The 14,714-nt window shown below is 40.0% G+C and overlaps 2 protein-coding genes across 2 annotated transcripts; one reads left to right on the forward strand and one right to left on the reverse strand.

The window, feature by feature from the left end:
• Positions 1-1,436: 1,436 nt before the first annotated feature.
• Positions 1,437-10,115, forward strand: mlec (malectin). The gene is made up of 6 exons (XM_059336537.1): positions 1,437-1,666; positions 2,083-2,305; positions 2,804-2,982; positions 3,245-3,421; positions 5,414-5,471; positions 6,260-10,115. The coding sequence occupies exons 2-6, from the start codon at positions 2,104-2,106 to the stop codon at positions 6,505-6,507; spliced, it is 864 nt and encodes a 287-aa protein (XP_059192520.1). The 5' UTR covers positions 1,437-1,666; positions 2,083-2,103; the 3' UTR covers positions 6,508-10,115.
• Positions 10,116-11,161: 1,046 nt separating this feature from the next.
• Positions 11,162-14,559, reverse strand: si:ch211-170d8.2 (uncharacterized protein LOC571755 homolog). The gene is made up of 3 exons (XM_059336536.1): positions 13,787-14,559; positions 12,416-12,560; positions 11,162-12,318 (listed from the first exon to the last, which is right to left on the reverse strand). Exons 1-3 carry the CDS (start codon positions 14,211-14,213, stop codon positions 11,970-11,972), a joined length of 921 nt encoding a protein of 306 aa, XP_059192519.1. The 5' UTR covers positions 14,214-14,559; the 3' UTR covers positions 11,162-11,969.
• Positions 14,560-14,714: the final 155 nt, after the last annotated feature.

A 14,714-nucleotide genomic window follows, 5' to 3' on the forward strand; every position in this document is an offset into this window, starting at 1 on the left:
TCTCGAGTCCAACGTGTGCGCGCTGCGTTGGACTGTTGTGATTGGTTAAGACGCGGACCATACCAAACCGGAAAAAGGGGGGCGTGAGGATTTCTTAAAGAACACGTGTAATATTAGGCTACTACATGTTTCTATAGTTTGAATTCCTTTGAATAGTACCATAGGAAATAGATTGTTGAGATATATTTGTTTTTCCAGTGTGAGTAGAACAAATACCCTCATGTAGGTTTTGGAGTGATGAATGATTAAATCAGTGTGCAAAGGAAGACACTTTATTACAACATAACAATAAATGATGGAAGTACAATCACCATCTACTATTTTACACTTTCAAATATCCCATTTTTTTGCATGCTGGTGGTGTCATAAGTGCAGTGATTTTTTTTGCCCTGGGTTTAGCCATGTACTCACCTAAAAATAAAAATAAAATAAAAAGATTGAATTAATTAGATCCACGATATAAACGTCAGGCTATACCTTTTTATTAAAGATTTTGGGGGGGTAGGTGCAAATTCATTTTGCTGCCTAAACTCGGGGCAACAAATTCTCATAACCCCCCTTGACGTGGAAAAGACACAAGGTAGTCTGCCAGCCTCTGTCAAACAAGGCTGGAACACGGGCATACATTTTTTACACAAGTTTTGCAGGAAACACAAAAAACTTCACCAAAAGTGTAACATATGACAGTTATTGATCATTTCACTCAAAAATTATGTAACAAAGGGTGGCTATTGTCATAGTAATAACACTGTGTGTATATTATGGAACTTAAGAGAAATAAATGACTTAGGCAATTTTTTTTAACATGCCTTTGTGACTTAAGCAAGATATGGTAACACTTTATTTTGAAGGTGCCTCCATAAGAGTCACACAAGCCTGTCAGAAACATGACATGACAAGTATCATGAGCATTAATGTTACTTCAAAGTGTCATTAATGTTCATGACACATCCCATGTCATGTTTATGACACACTCATGTCACTCCTATGTAGACACCCTCAAAATAAAGTGTTACCATATCTTCCTTAAGTCACAAAGGCATGTTCAAAAAATTGCCTAAGTCACATTTTATTTTTGATTAAGGCATAATAAATCCGCTTAAGTCACACACTTGACATAGGCCATTATGTTAAAGTGGTAAAATCACATGATCTGATCAACTGAGGATGTAGGCGATTTTACCATAGGTGGCCGGCGTCATGAGGAGATGATTAAGGCAAAAAAATTGACAAAAAATGACTTAGGCGATTATTTTAACAGTGTGACGATATGATATTTTTGGCGAGTGCATTCAAAGTACATTGTTATAAGAAAGCAGGGTGTGATTGGGTTATGATGTGAAATAGTGTTGAATGGTTCAGGAGAGCTTAACAGCGGGATGTGATTGGACAGATTATACGTCACTCATTGGGGACTCTGAGGTTAGGTAGCACTGCTCCGCCTCCTGCTGTTGCTCTGTGCTGTTGGTTGCTCGCAGCAGAGCAAATGTTAGTGGATGCACACATTGAATGAAAGTCAGTGTAGCAGGCTGTTGCCACCAGCAACTGAGAATATCTGCTCACCGTGAAGTTATTGTAGTATCTAGGCACCTGGTCAGATTGTGTTAGCAGAGATAATCTCACACTTTGGCAAGAGAGATTTTCGGGACATTAGTGGAAGGGGAAGGTAAGAGACATTAGCTCAGCCGGACTCTCATAGACCAAGTATTTCTGGTTAGACAGGTAGGTTAGCTAGCTAGCCAAACCGACTACTCGCTGCTAATTTCTCCTTACATTTCAGTTTACCTAATTAATACAGACGCGGTATATCATGAATTTGTCAAGATAGGATACTTGTTTATAATTTCACTGGTATTTATTGCTCTCTGTATGCTTTTTGTGCTCATGCTACTGCCGGTATTGGTGCTGTTAACGTTAGCACGCTGGCTAACTCAGATATCATATTGCATGTCACCAATACAAGCTGGCTAGCTCCTTGGGCTAGCTAACCTTATGTGGTTATAGTTACATGTGGAAGGGTTACTTCCGTACAGAATAATGCTGCAAGCAAGAAGATACCGAAGCTGTGTGTCTCTGTTTTAGGACCATTCCCTGTGTGTGGCAATGCAGCGAGTCACGGCGCAGCTCGTCGCCGGGCTGGTTGCAGCGGTGCTGTCGCTGCTGGCAGAGCAGTGCTGGGCGGACGGCGGGGGCCTCAGCCTGGCCGAACGGGTTATCTGGGCTGTAAATTGCGGGGGTGAATCGCATATAGACTCGCACGGCATTCACTTCAAAAAGGACCCATTGGAAGGGAAACTTGGCAAAGGTAAGTCGATGTTAATTGCGGTTAACTGCTAAAATGAGCCTGCATTTACACCTGCAAGGTGTTGCTGAGAAATGACATTGTGAAGGTAAAATCTGATCCTCAGAGAATCAGACATTTTTAGCAGAAACCTCTGCATGGTCTGGCTTCCGCAAGTAACCACAAACTAACGAGGAGTCAGCATAGAGGACTACAGCTCCGCCCCTCTCAGCATGGAGAGGAAGCAGGTGATGATATGATCAAATTGACTATTGAGAGTCATTCTTGGCCCCAGTTATGAGGCACAGATACTGTAATTGCGAGCTGGAGTGAAAACAGTGTGGTAACTTGCAGTTTGAGACAGAAGGGCACTGTATTTCATCGAGTGCAGGAAAAGGTCAGAGCTTGCGCAATGTGGTGCTTTGCCTGGCTTAAAATTGGATCAGTTTTCCAGCAATGCAGCTATTAATGTGGTCTTGTGAGCTAAGTGCACACTGAACCTGATGCTATTCTCCTTTGTAGCGTCTGATTATGGGGTGCGTCTGCCAATATTGCGCTCCAATCCAGATGACCAGATACTGTATCAGACAGAGCGCTACAATGAGGACACTTTTGGATATGATATCCCCATTCGAGAGGAAGGAGACTATATACTAGTAATGAAGTATGCAGAAGTTTACTTCGCCCAATCACAGCAAAAGGTATGGGGTCCAATGAATCAGACGTATTCAAGTGTGCATTTATTAAAATCGTCTTTTTCATCTTCCAAGTATGAATGAATAATGTATGCTTTGAGCAAGGCATGGTGTTTTTTTTTCATTTTTAATATGCATTTCACCACACACTGATGTTGGGACAGTAGTCTGGGGGCCATTTGAATAACCATAAATGTATTCTGTTGATGGCACAATGAATGTTAAGCTCTGTGTATGTGGTTGCTAATTTGGGAATATGTTTTTCTAGGTGTTTGACGTCCGTCTAAATGGCCACACAGTGGTGAAAGACCTGGATATCTTTGAGCAAGTGGGTCACAGTACTGCTCACGATGAGATTGTGTCTTTTTCTATTCGACGTGGCAAGCTGAGCGTGCAAGACGAGGTTTCTACTTTCAATGGCAAGCTCACTGTGGAGTTTGTAAAGGTAAGCTTTTTCTTTTTCCTTCAAATTAGCTGGGAGATTTATTCATGCTTTTGTCCTTCAGAGGGAGTCAGGAATTTGCTTGTTTTACTCTTGACAGTTATAAAACACTTTGACAGCTTCTTTTGTAATTGGTTGATCCAGTTCAAACAGGTTGGTTCAGTTCCAGGCCCTGAATCAGTAATAGCTATTTGGTTGATTTTCTGGTCGTGCCAACCTTCTGGTGAGGAAGCAATTAAAGAGACAGTATTTTTAGAAGCAATTAAGCCATGTGAATTTGTATCAAAAATCATAGAAGACCTCTTAATTTCAAATCGTTATTTGGTCTTCAATTGAGAAATAAAACTGTAAATATTTTATGCAGTCAATATTATGTCACGACAGTCCTGCTACACCAATTGCTTAATATAAATGTAACTGATTAAAAATGGACATATCGTCTGATATCAGTTAGAGGCCACTGAATTGACTCAAAATCTTATCTAGGCTGGCTATGTGATATCAGCTGTTCCTTTTAATATGATGGCATTCAGTTCAGCCTTAAGCCATGTGGAAAATTACCATCATAACTTGATAGAAAAGTAACTCTTATTCAAACACAATGTAAAATCAACAGCACATTTCCATTGTGAACATTTCCATAATGAACCCTGAATGCGCCATTGACAGGCAGTTGCTGTGTGTGTGGGCCATGGAAACGACTGACGACACTCTCACATTTGATTGTATTTGTTTACTTGTCATGTAGTGCAACAATTAACTTTGCTCTCTAGTTCCCAACAAACATCTACTGTCTTTGAATCCGGTTTTCTATTTTCCGCTGTTTAGCCTTTCTTCAAGTTAGTGGTTGCTCGCCTTTGTTTCCATTTCCTGTGATTTAGGAAAGGACATGCCGATATCCAAAAATATCTGCTGTTTAGGTGGGATGGCTGTGGCGCCTGTAGCCCATCTCTGAATAAGCTATGCGGGCCATAAATCAGTCACTCTGAACAAATAGATGGCTTATTATTTATTGCTATCTTTGTAATGAGGTTAATAATTGTGTCTTTGTTCCTTTTCACATTTTACTGTCTGGTAATGCATCTAAAATCTCCACGTTAGAAATTATATTTGAATGTCTCCCCTTTACATTATCCAACCCCAGTGCTCTAATTTTTAGACACAACCTGATGTGTATTATATTTTGCTTTTTATCCTCCTTGCAATCAATACAGCACCTTGTGATACTGTACTTCTGTTACCATTTGCTTTACTTTTTATTGAGTGTGGAGGACTTGTTCATCGTCATAGGTTTAATTTCTTCTGCTGCAAAACTCAAACTATGACTAAAACAAATAAACTAGAGCTACTCTATACAATGTCCAAATCCAAAAGCGTTATTGAGGGCAGTGATTGTTATTAAAGTAACTTGCTGCAAGCCATAGGAATAATGCATGTATCAGTATTCCTTTTAAGTCCTGGATTCTTTTGACAAAATGAAAGACTTTGCCAGTGGGTTTGAACATGTGGCTGTAGGCTAAATTTCTAGGGTGGCATACTTCAATAAAGTTTTTCTGCAGTGACCTCATTCCTCTTCTTTTTATTTTTTCGTAGATCCCTGGCCCTCTCTGCATTTTCTCTCTTTTAGAAATATACAAGTGGGACACACCGTCCACTATTTCTGCAAACGAATAGTTTTAACAATGAAATGACAAAATCTATCTAGCACAGGTGTTTTTGTTTTGCACTGTCCACTTGTTCAGCAGAAACCCACCTGCACCGAATGTTGATTCTTTCATCACACTGGGATAAATTTAGAAGAAAGCAAGGGATGAGAAACAAGGAATACATTTTTAACGGTTGTGTTTGTGTCAAATTGAGAACCATACTTCTTTAAGGGTGCTCCATCCAATAATTCAGTGTTTCCTGAAATTGATAAAGATTGTTAAAAACAACGCTCATCATCTCTCCTGTATGTTATTAAATCACCTTTCTTTTCACTTACTTTTGTTTCAGGGTTATTATGACAACCCCAAGGTCTGCGCTCTCTATGTCATGAAGGGGACAACAGAAAGTGAGTCCAGAGACTGATAACATGTATTCTACCATTTAGCATAAAAACTCAGTATGTTGATCAGATTACAACTTTTTGCTCAACCAGAGATGCAACTTTTAGTACAGTAGTTTCCACTGCATGGTATAGCACAATGGTAGTCAACTCACCTTGCTTGGAAGAACTCTTTAAAAAAAAAATGTTTTTAAATAGTAGCTTACAAAACCACACCGAACAAGTGGCACAATTTTTCTGTGTGGTTGCTGGGGAAATGATTACACAAGTGTTGTTTTGCATGGTGCCACTGCATTTCCATGTGGCATCTGTTCAGATAAGAACACCAATTACGTTGTCTGCCTGCTATCTGCAATGAAAATTTCTAGTACACTACTAGTGTAGGGTTGAGTATTTGTGGTTTTACAAATATATTTACACAATGGGATTTTGGATAAATGGTCATCCGTAATGTCAATATGATGACAAAGTGGGTTAAGGTAAGTAATAAAACAGCTATAACAGTCTGGTTAGTTCAGAAAATGACATCATTTTACTGTCATTTAGCCTGTATGACTGGGAAAAGACAACACTCATGCCATATTACGCTATCCAAAATCTATATCTAGATATCTAGTGTCATATCATACAAACCCAAATCCTATATAATATATAAAGATAGATAGATATTGTGCAGCCCTACCTGGTACTAATACAGAGTCAAGCCAAACCGTATAGTGGAAATGAACTTGTAACCGTATCATTATACAGTGCACCATGTGATCTAACCTCTTCTATGCTGTTTTACTGAACAGATGTGCCAAAACTTGAGCCTCACCCTGGCTTGGGGAAGCAGCCTGAGGAAGATGAGGATGACGAGGAGGAAAGTGAGGGAGGCGAGGAGGGTGCGAAGAAAAAGCTCCCAGCAGGTAACAAGAACAGGGTCCAGTCCGGCCCCCGAACACCAAACCCATACGCAGCAGACAACAGCAGCCTAATGTTTCCCATCCTGGTGGCGTTCGGGGTGTTCATCCCCACACTGTTCTGCCTCTGTCGGCTGTGAGCTCCAACTAGCAATCGAAGGGGACGTGAAACAGACGAGACGGACGTGAGACTGTGGAGAGGGAGAGAGGGGGTGGGGGAGGGGGGGTCAAGGTGACAACAGCAGCAAAGGTAAAGGCATACACACAGGAGGGAGCTCGGAGAAAATCTCGATGACGCAGGACAAAAAAAGAGACAATAACTTTCCGGAAAGCCAGTTCGCGGCGAAGCAAAGAAAAAGGAGATGTAGGAAGTGAGTGCTGTGCGCTTCTTTGTGAATGTGTTTTTCGCATCCACCTCTGCGGACACTGTTGAACAATGTTAGTCATTTCCACTCAGAGACTGCGCAGGATTTACAGATGCCAGTCTTCACGGTTTGAAACCACATTTCAGCAGCTATGGGATGCTCAGGAGCGAGTGATCTGGGCCCGTTTTCTAAACTTAAAGCATCGTTTTGTACTGGGTGTTTAACACTCCTGCTCCACATCTGGTCAGACATGTTACCCTCAAATTGGAAGTGGTGCTGCTTAGAAATTGGTTAAACAGAATAGGTTAGTGGAAATACAGCTGCCATTTGAGAGGCCCCCATTTTACTCAGTTTTTGGTTTTTCCACTCAGAACTAATTAGTCCTTTGTTGACGTGCCATCATCTACTCGCCATAAGTTGTTAAGAGAAGAAAGTAATTGCATTGAACCAGTTGTGTAGCTTGCAGGGTTGTTTGCTGTCTGCTGTCTTAAGTCGGCTTGCCTTTACATAAACACAGATTAGTTTCCACAATCTGTTGGTTATGTGTGGTAATGCATGACTTATTTGGCTTTGTGGATCCCAAATTCAAAGTCCTTTTTTTTTTTTTTTGCTTTTTTTTTTTGCTTTTTTTTTTTTTTTACCAAGGAAGGATCAATTTTAAGGTTGAAACATTACAAAGTGAGAATGTTTAACCACCAGAGTCAAAGCTGATGCTGTGAAACGCTTAGGCTCAAGTGAGTCAGGATCTTTACGTCGCTGTATTTTCTGTGATCTTTGCCTTTTTTCTATTCATTACGTATGCATGCCTGCCTTTTGGTTTCACCAAAGAATGTCTTTTTTTTTTTTTTTTATTTTGTTAGAAAAGGAAAACTTGGTGGCCTGTTTAATTTGATAAATAGCTTGCAAAATACAATTCTGTGAGGCCTCTTTGCCAATTGGATATATTTGGACATACAGTACCACCACTCATCAAAATTGAATTGAGAATTGACTGGGAGGACAGTTAAGATATCATTTTTTTGTTTTGTTTTTTGTCATAAATGTCTGTGTTGACTCTGACGGGCCATGAACAAACAGGCTGCAGCTCAGTGTTTCTATAATAAACCGTGAGAATCTGTGCCAGTCAATGCACTCGTCTCATACATCCCCACAGTTGCTCTGTGTGGTTCCACAAGTTCATGAGAAAGCACATCAATAATAATAATAAGCATAAAATCAAATGTTTAGTTGTTATAAATCATTTATTGCATTTTCCACATTTGTAATATGCCTTTTCAAATCTGTTGTCTTAATTTTTTTAATGTGGACATTTTGTTAATTCAGTGTGAATTTTTCAGTGCAATTAAGCTACTTGTTCCTGTCCTTGAATTGATTGCGCAAACTGGGGGCAAACCTATTTCTCTGAATCTATCTTTGAGCCTTTTTTCCTACCCGGCCACGTTATCAGAGTCCCTCTCACCTGTGTTTTAGTCTCAGCTTTTGCTTTCCATGCGGTCTGAAAAGCAGCTTTGTTCTTCATTTTTAGTGGAGTTGTGTTGTGAACCCTCCTATTTATGTATCTAGTTACCTCCCTTAAGTGCTTAGCTCTACTCCGAGACGATTTTGTAACTTTGCCTGTTTCACTAATGCGTCTTAAATGTCCTGCGACACCCCCTGCCAGTATTGCTTTTGCCATATGCAGTACTTGAAACACGTTTAATAATTCAGGTGTTGTGGATCCTTCCTCACTCCTCAATTCTCCTTCCCATTTTGATTCATGGTGAGCAAGAAGAAATATTTGATCAGTTTTTGACGGTTTTGGGATTTTTTGTTGTTTTTGTTTGTTTTTATTTCAAGCTCATATTTAAGACATAAGCACCTTTTTTTCCCTCTGAAAAGATGCAAAAACTTCATTCAATTCAGCACCAAAGTCATCGTGTTCTGTTCCTCTGCAAGTCCACACAGTTGCGTGTGTATATAAGGTACAAAATCACACTTTTTTGATCGTGTGACAACCGTTTTGTTCTCATCACTTTTGTGTTATAGCTGGGGTGTTGGGGTATTTTTGTTTTTTGTTTCTCTTGAGGAAGACTTTGTGGCCTTTCTTCTGGGGAGGAACGGTTGTTGGTACAGAGTATAAAAGAAATTTAATGGGCAGCCAGATGAACTGACTGTCTGAAAGTCAAATAAATGAGATTATGTCTGAAAATATGGGATCTTCCATTCTATTCTATATAATTTAAATCAGAGTGGGGCTGATCTGGAGATATTTTATAATACGCTTGGATTTGTATGTTGAATTTTTTTCCTCAGGATCTGTTCTGTTTTTGAGTTTTTAAAACTTAATATTTTATTGGTGTGACATTTTGCACTGCCTCATGTATTTTAAAATCATGTTGTTTTTTTGTGTTTGTCTTTGTTGCCTTGAATTATTGAATACATTGTGCTTTACCATCATTCGCCTTGAGGTTGCTCTTTTGTTGGCTTATATCTGATTGGCTTCTTTTCTTTTTTTCCCCCTTATGTCAAAACACATATCTGGGCGATTTTCATTCCACACAATCAGAACAATTCTAATATCTCAAGTCTGTCGTTAACCTCAGTTTTTCTAGGAGCAAAGCCAGTCAAAAACACAAGGAAAGGTTAGTAAAAGAACTGTGTGAAATGTTTCTGTCCAGCACTTCAGTATTTAGCTCCTCTCCAGCTTTTTTGGACCTGTTATTGTCAGCACATCTCAGTTTGAATGAACTAGAGTGGAATGAAGATCTGCTCTGTATTTTTTAACACAAGAACCAAAGAATTGCCGCCATACCATCCAAATTCTTAAACACGGTGTCAAAATGTGACACTTAAGGTTCTTCATTTCTTTCATCCTTTTTTTCTCTCCTGGTAAAGCAGTGAATAAACCAAGGGAGGAAAACATGTCATGACTTGTCATCAGATTTGTTGTCCCCATTATTATTCCCCTGCCATGTCATCCTAAAAAGTCATTTTCATTGCTCTGTAATTAAGTTAAGTTGTTGCAATTTCTCCTTGTTTTCTCATTTTCAAAAGCAACTGAACATGTGAGATGAATTTAAATTGAGACAAATTTGAACAGCAGAACATCTGCCAACGTGTCATCGTCCAGGCAGCAGACCACGACACACACAAACAACAAGGTCTGATAGCCACCGATCACACAGCGCGAGTGTGTGAGACAGTGAGTGTGCGCTTATTATGAGTCCTACTGTATAGATATACATGTGCTGGGTGAGTAAATGCTCCTCTGGGGGCTGTAGGCAGCAACAGGTGGACTGAGAAATGTATTTGAGACCCCTGATCTCTGATGTGGCATATATCTGCAAAATGACAAATGCTGATAAATGCTGTCTCTTTTTAATAAATGTGCTATTTTATCAGAATGTGGTGCTGCTGTTTTTCCACTCTGACACTGATAAGGAAACAGAGTTTTCTTGAGTACTTATGGAGGTTACTTGGTATTTGACATTAGCCTTGTGACTAATTTGATCGGTCTTATGACAGAGCTGTTCCTGTGAATCATCAGCATCTCAAGTGTGAAGCATTTTGGAAATACGCAACCAAACTTGTTCATTACTAGGGACATTTTTGGCTTTTTAATAGTTTTAATTTCTATAACATTTAGGCAAGGGTGTGAGGTTTCTTTCTTTTTTGTGCTCCAGTAAATTTACAGTGAACTGTGTAGCCATAATACAGACTCAGAAATGTCCTATTAAAAGCTATTGATCTTACAGCCATTACAGCATAAGCTCATTAGTCTATTCTATGAGACTATGAGTCTTGGCTTCGAAATTTTGGTTTTACATTTCAAAACCAGATTAGGAATTCTGTCATATTTGCCTATGGCCACCAGGTTCATACTGCATTATTATTGTGACATTAAATGCATTAAAATCAGTTTTGTTCCTAATCATTTACATATCACAGATTTATAAATAAATATAAATTCCCCCATGCATTTAGTTGTTTTTTTTAAAATGACATTTGTTTGTATTTTTTCATTTAAAACAACAGCATTATGAAACGAAACTCATTAAAAGGTTAAAATTTTGAAAAGTAATAAATATTTGGAAGTTATGTAGTATTTAACAATAATATTGGAATTTAAGTAGTTTCATTAAGGGGAAATGTTTGTCCTATGGTAACAAGTTTTTTAAACTGACACTATACAGAAAAACCCTATCAAAATCAACCTTGTTGCTTATCATTGACATAACCCAGCCCCATACTGTGAAAGGGAAAAAATGCATTTACCCTCACATCTAGTGTACAGAAAATAATTTTTCTATTTGTTTGTTTCGTTACATTAAAATGATGTAAACAAACTGGCATTGAAAAAAGTTCTGAAAATGAAATAAAATTTGTAAAACTTAACTGTGAAAGTGGAAAATCTTTGATGGGGGAAAAAGAGGACACAAAATGCTTCATAATGTATGTTGTATTAATAATTTATATTTCCCAAACTATGAAAAATAAAAATCTACTAAATTTAGCATTCAGTAAATAATTCTGTTTTGTGTTTTTTCTTGGATAAAAAACAACAGTGACAAATTGCAAACAAACTAGCATTTAAAGGGTTAAAAATCTGAAAATTGATGAATATTTCATAGTTAGAATCAGGACAAAAGTTGTTAAAAGCTTTAACTCAGGAAAGTGGGAAAACAAAATTATATAATTTTATGGCAGCTTTTTATGCAGACATATGTGCTCTCTCAGGACATCAGGGACACGTTTTTAAAGCGATGCCCAAGACTTTAAAAACCCAGGGATTTCACCAGTTTAACAATTTTTTCTGACGAATGAGCAGAGAATCCAGAGCTAAATTCAGCAGGGTCACACCACATGTGCAGGCCCTTTGTTTGCCCAGGTGTTGCTCTTTCCACCTTTTCACACCAACTGTAAAAACCTCCTTAAATAGAAGCACATATCTAAAAGGTGTTGGGAGCAGAATATCCAAAAGAGGAGCACAGCTGAACAAAGTCAGCCGAACAGAACGTGTCCACACACTTATGTAACAAGGCATTGTTAGATTAAGCTTTAATAACCAAAGACTGACTCCATAAAGTCACAGTATATCATATTCACTATTCACAAACGTATATATATTTTACCCAATAATAACATTTATAAATTAATAGATTTGACATAGAAGTGCATCATTTTTTAAGCTTTGAGGCTGTGTGTCCTTTAGAAAATAGATTAAATGTTTCCATGCAAAGTCCAGTCTCAGGTGGACTTTATCTGTAGTACAGAGCTATGAAAGGTGTGTGTGAGAGGTGAACACCACCAGTTCCACAGGACACCCCCGATCCAGCCTGACTGCAGCCCAGGACCAGGCCCAGCTCCTGAGCATGCAGCGGGCTGGCGACCCCATCCCCCCTCACATCCCCATCGGTGTCCTGCAGAGCCCCAGGAGCAGCGGGCTTTTCTCCCAGTGGATACCCCCTGGAAGAAAACACTGCCCGCCGAATGTTCACCAAGCTGGGACCCCCTCCGGCACCACCTGCCGCCTCCTGCAGACTTTGGAAGAGGAACAGCAGATCTACTCTCAGCTCCACTGTGTTGCCCCGTGACCACAGAGCATACCTAAAAGAAACAACCGGGTTACAACCTAACACTCAAAGAAACCATCAACTTTGTGTCGTTGGAGGCATTTACACTGAAATGATGCATTGGTTTTTACCTTGTAGGAAGGTCTCGCTTTGCCATAGATGAAAGCACAGGATGGATGTCCAGATGTTGTGGGTTGGACAGCTGGAGGTGCAGCTCTGCCCTCATGACCGTCAACGATAATACCTCCCTGTTGAGGAGAAACTCCACATCTGTGCCTGAGGAGGAGGAGCAGTCAGGAGTCTGTCAGAGTCACTGCAGTTTAAGACGCAGCATTTCGGAGCAGCACATACATTCATGCATTTTGTTTCATAAATTGCAGGGATCAGAATGGGATCTCCACCACGGAGGCGTTTTCACTTCTAATACCTTGTTAATCTGTCAGCAGGACATCTCAACACTTCTTGGAGGGGACATTAAGCCAGCTAAAACTCATTTATATGCAGATAACACTGTCCTCTATACAGTTGCTTAATCAAGCCATTAATGTCCTCCAAGCTGCTTTTCAAGCACTCCAGCTTTCACTCCTGCAGCTCATGACATTCCTGCAGTGTCACTCTTTCAATACTGTATGTCTGTTTGATGTTGCATCTCTTTTCTGCTCTCATTGATTGCTATCCTCTCTGCAGGTTAACTGGCAAGCAAAGGAAATGTAAGTCAATTTGCATATAGCTTTTTATGCTGTAGATATCTTGATACCAAATCTAATGAGCCCGTTTCATGCTCAAGAAATAACGTTACATGCAATCTAAATGTAAGTAATGACATTCGTGTTTTGACGCAATGGAAGAATTAGTCACAATTGTAGGTTTGCAGCCTCACAGCCCTGTTGATGATCTATCGGGCTACTTATGCATACATCAGTTCCTGTGGTTACAGTACCGATCTTCCCTTTTTGAGCTCTTAAGCCCACCACTGTGTCTTTAAATCAGCATGTCTACCAAATTAAATGCAACAAATTTCAGTTCTACACAGTGGTGAAAGAAGTTCTCCGATCTCTTCAAGTTAAAGTAGCAACACTGCAGTTTAAATACTCATTCTAATACTCCTTTACAAGTAAAAGTCCAAACTTATCAGCATCAAAGATATACTTAAAGTACTAAAAGCACTCATGCAGAATGGCCAATTTCAAAATAATATACACTGTATTATTAGATTATAACTATTGATACAATATTGCATCCTTCTCTTTAATGTTACACCTAGTAAAGCTGGAGCTCATTTTATTGACTATATTTTGTATAATTAATCTGAAATTGTATCTAGTAGCTAAAGGTGACAATTAAATGTACTGGAGTATAAAAAATGGAAATATTCTAGTATGTACCTCAAACTGTACAGTACTTGTTTGAATGTTCTAAGTTACCTCCCAACTATGGTTCTACAGTATGGGTAAAAAGTTTGTGACATGGCATGAGTTTTATCTGGATCTACTTTGTCTTACCTCCTCTCAAGCGCCCTTGAATCCCCTTGACGCTCCTGCAGCTGACTCCTTCCTGACAGCAGCGGTAAACCCGCCGCACGAAGCTGAACAGAGACTTCCCTGGGAACACCAGGCCCTGAGAGCCTCCCGGGGAAAAAGGCCGAACCCGGAGCTGCAGTACTGTTGCATTATCCTCGGGGGCTCGTTGCTTGTTATCCAGCCAAGGCGCAGCCAGCTCTGCGCATTGCTCCCGGTGCGTCTCCGCGGCCCCGCGTCTCCCCCGCCTCGACGCGTCCGTGCGTAAAGTTGCCCTGGAGGATTCATCTGCAGCTTTTAGCGGCTTTGACAGAAACTCCAGCGTGTCTACTGCGCGACCAAATACTCCAATGTCACATGTCATCACCGAGAGGAGAAATAGAGCAATCCAAATGCTGCGCGAGGAAGGCATGGTGATATTTCTAAATCCTGGGGTATGATCTTCACTGGTGGGTAGCTTCTCTGTTGTGCCAACCTTCTCTATCTGCCTGCTTTATACCCCACTGACAATGGGGACATCTTACCACTTAGAATTTGAATCCTGACCCTCCTCACAGTCCCTGCCCCTCTTTTTGTTCGAGCCCTTAACCACCCATTTGCCCCCCATCGCTTCCTTTTAATGCGCCTGCATAATGAGGCGCCCCGAAGAGCGCCGACCCCAACCATTCAAATTCAGCCACTCAGCTAATGACTCTAATGACTCCATATCTGGGACATCAAGAACCTCCTTATTTACAACACATATAGCGCAGAAACATCGGCACAGAACATGAATAATAACATTTTATGAATGCGTTTGGCTTTTTTAAATAGCCTCGCGCACGTCCTTCTTGGGCCCAGTTGTAACCATTTCGAAACGACGCATTAAGCCTGAGGTGGAAACAATGGGGTCAGGATTGCAGGGTCACATGCA

This window comes from Centropristis striata, chromosome 7 (genome assembly GCF_030273125.1).
Source record: "Centropristis striata isolate RG_2023a ecotype Rhode Island chromosome 7, C.striata_1.0, whole genome shotgun sequence".
Lineage (NCBI taxonomy): Eukaryota > Metazoa > Chordata > Actinopteri > Perciformes > Serranidae > Centropristis > Centropristis striata.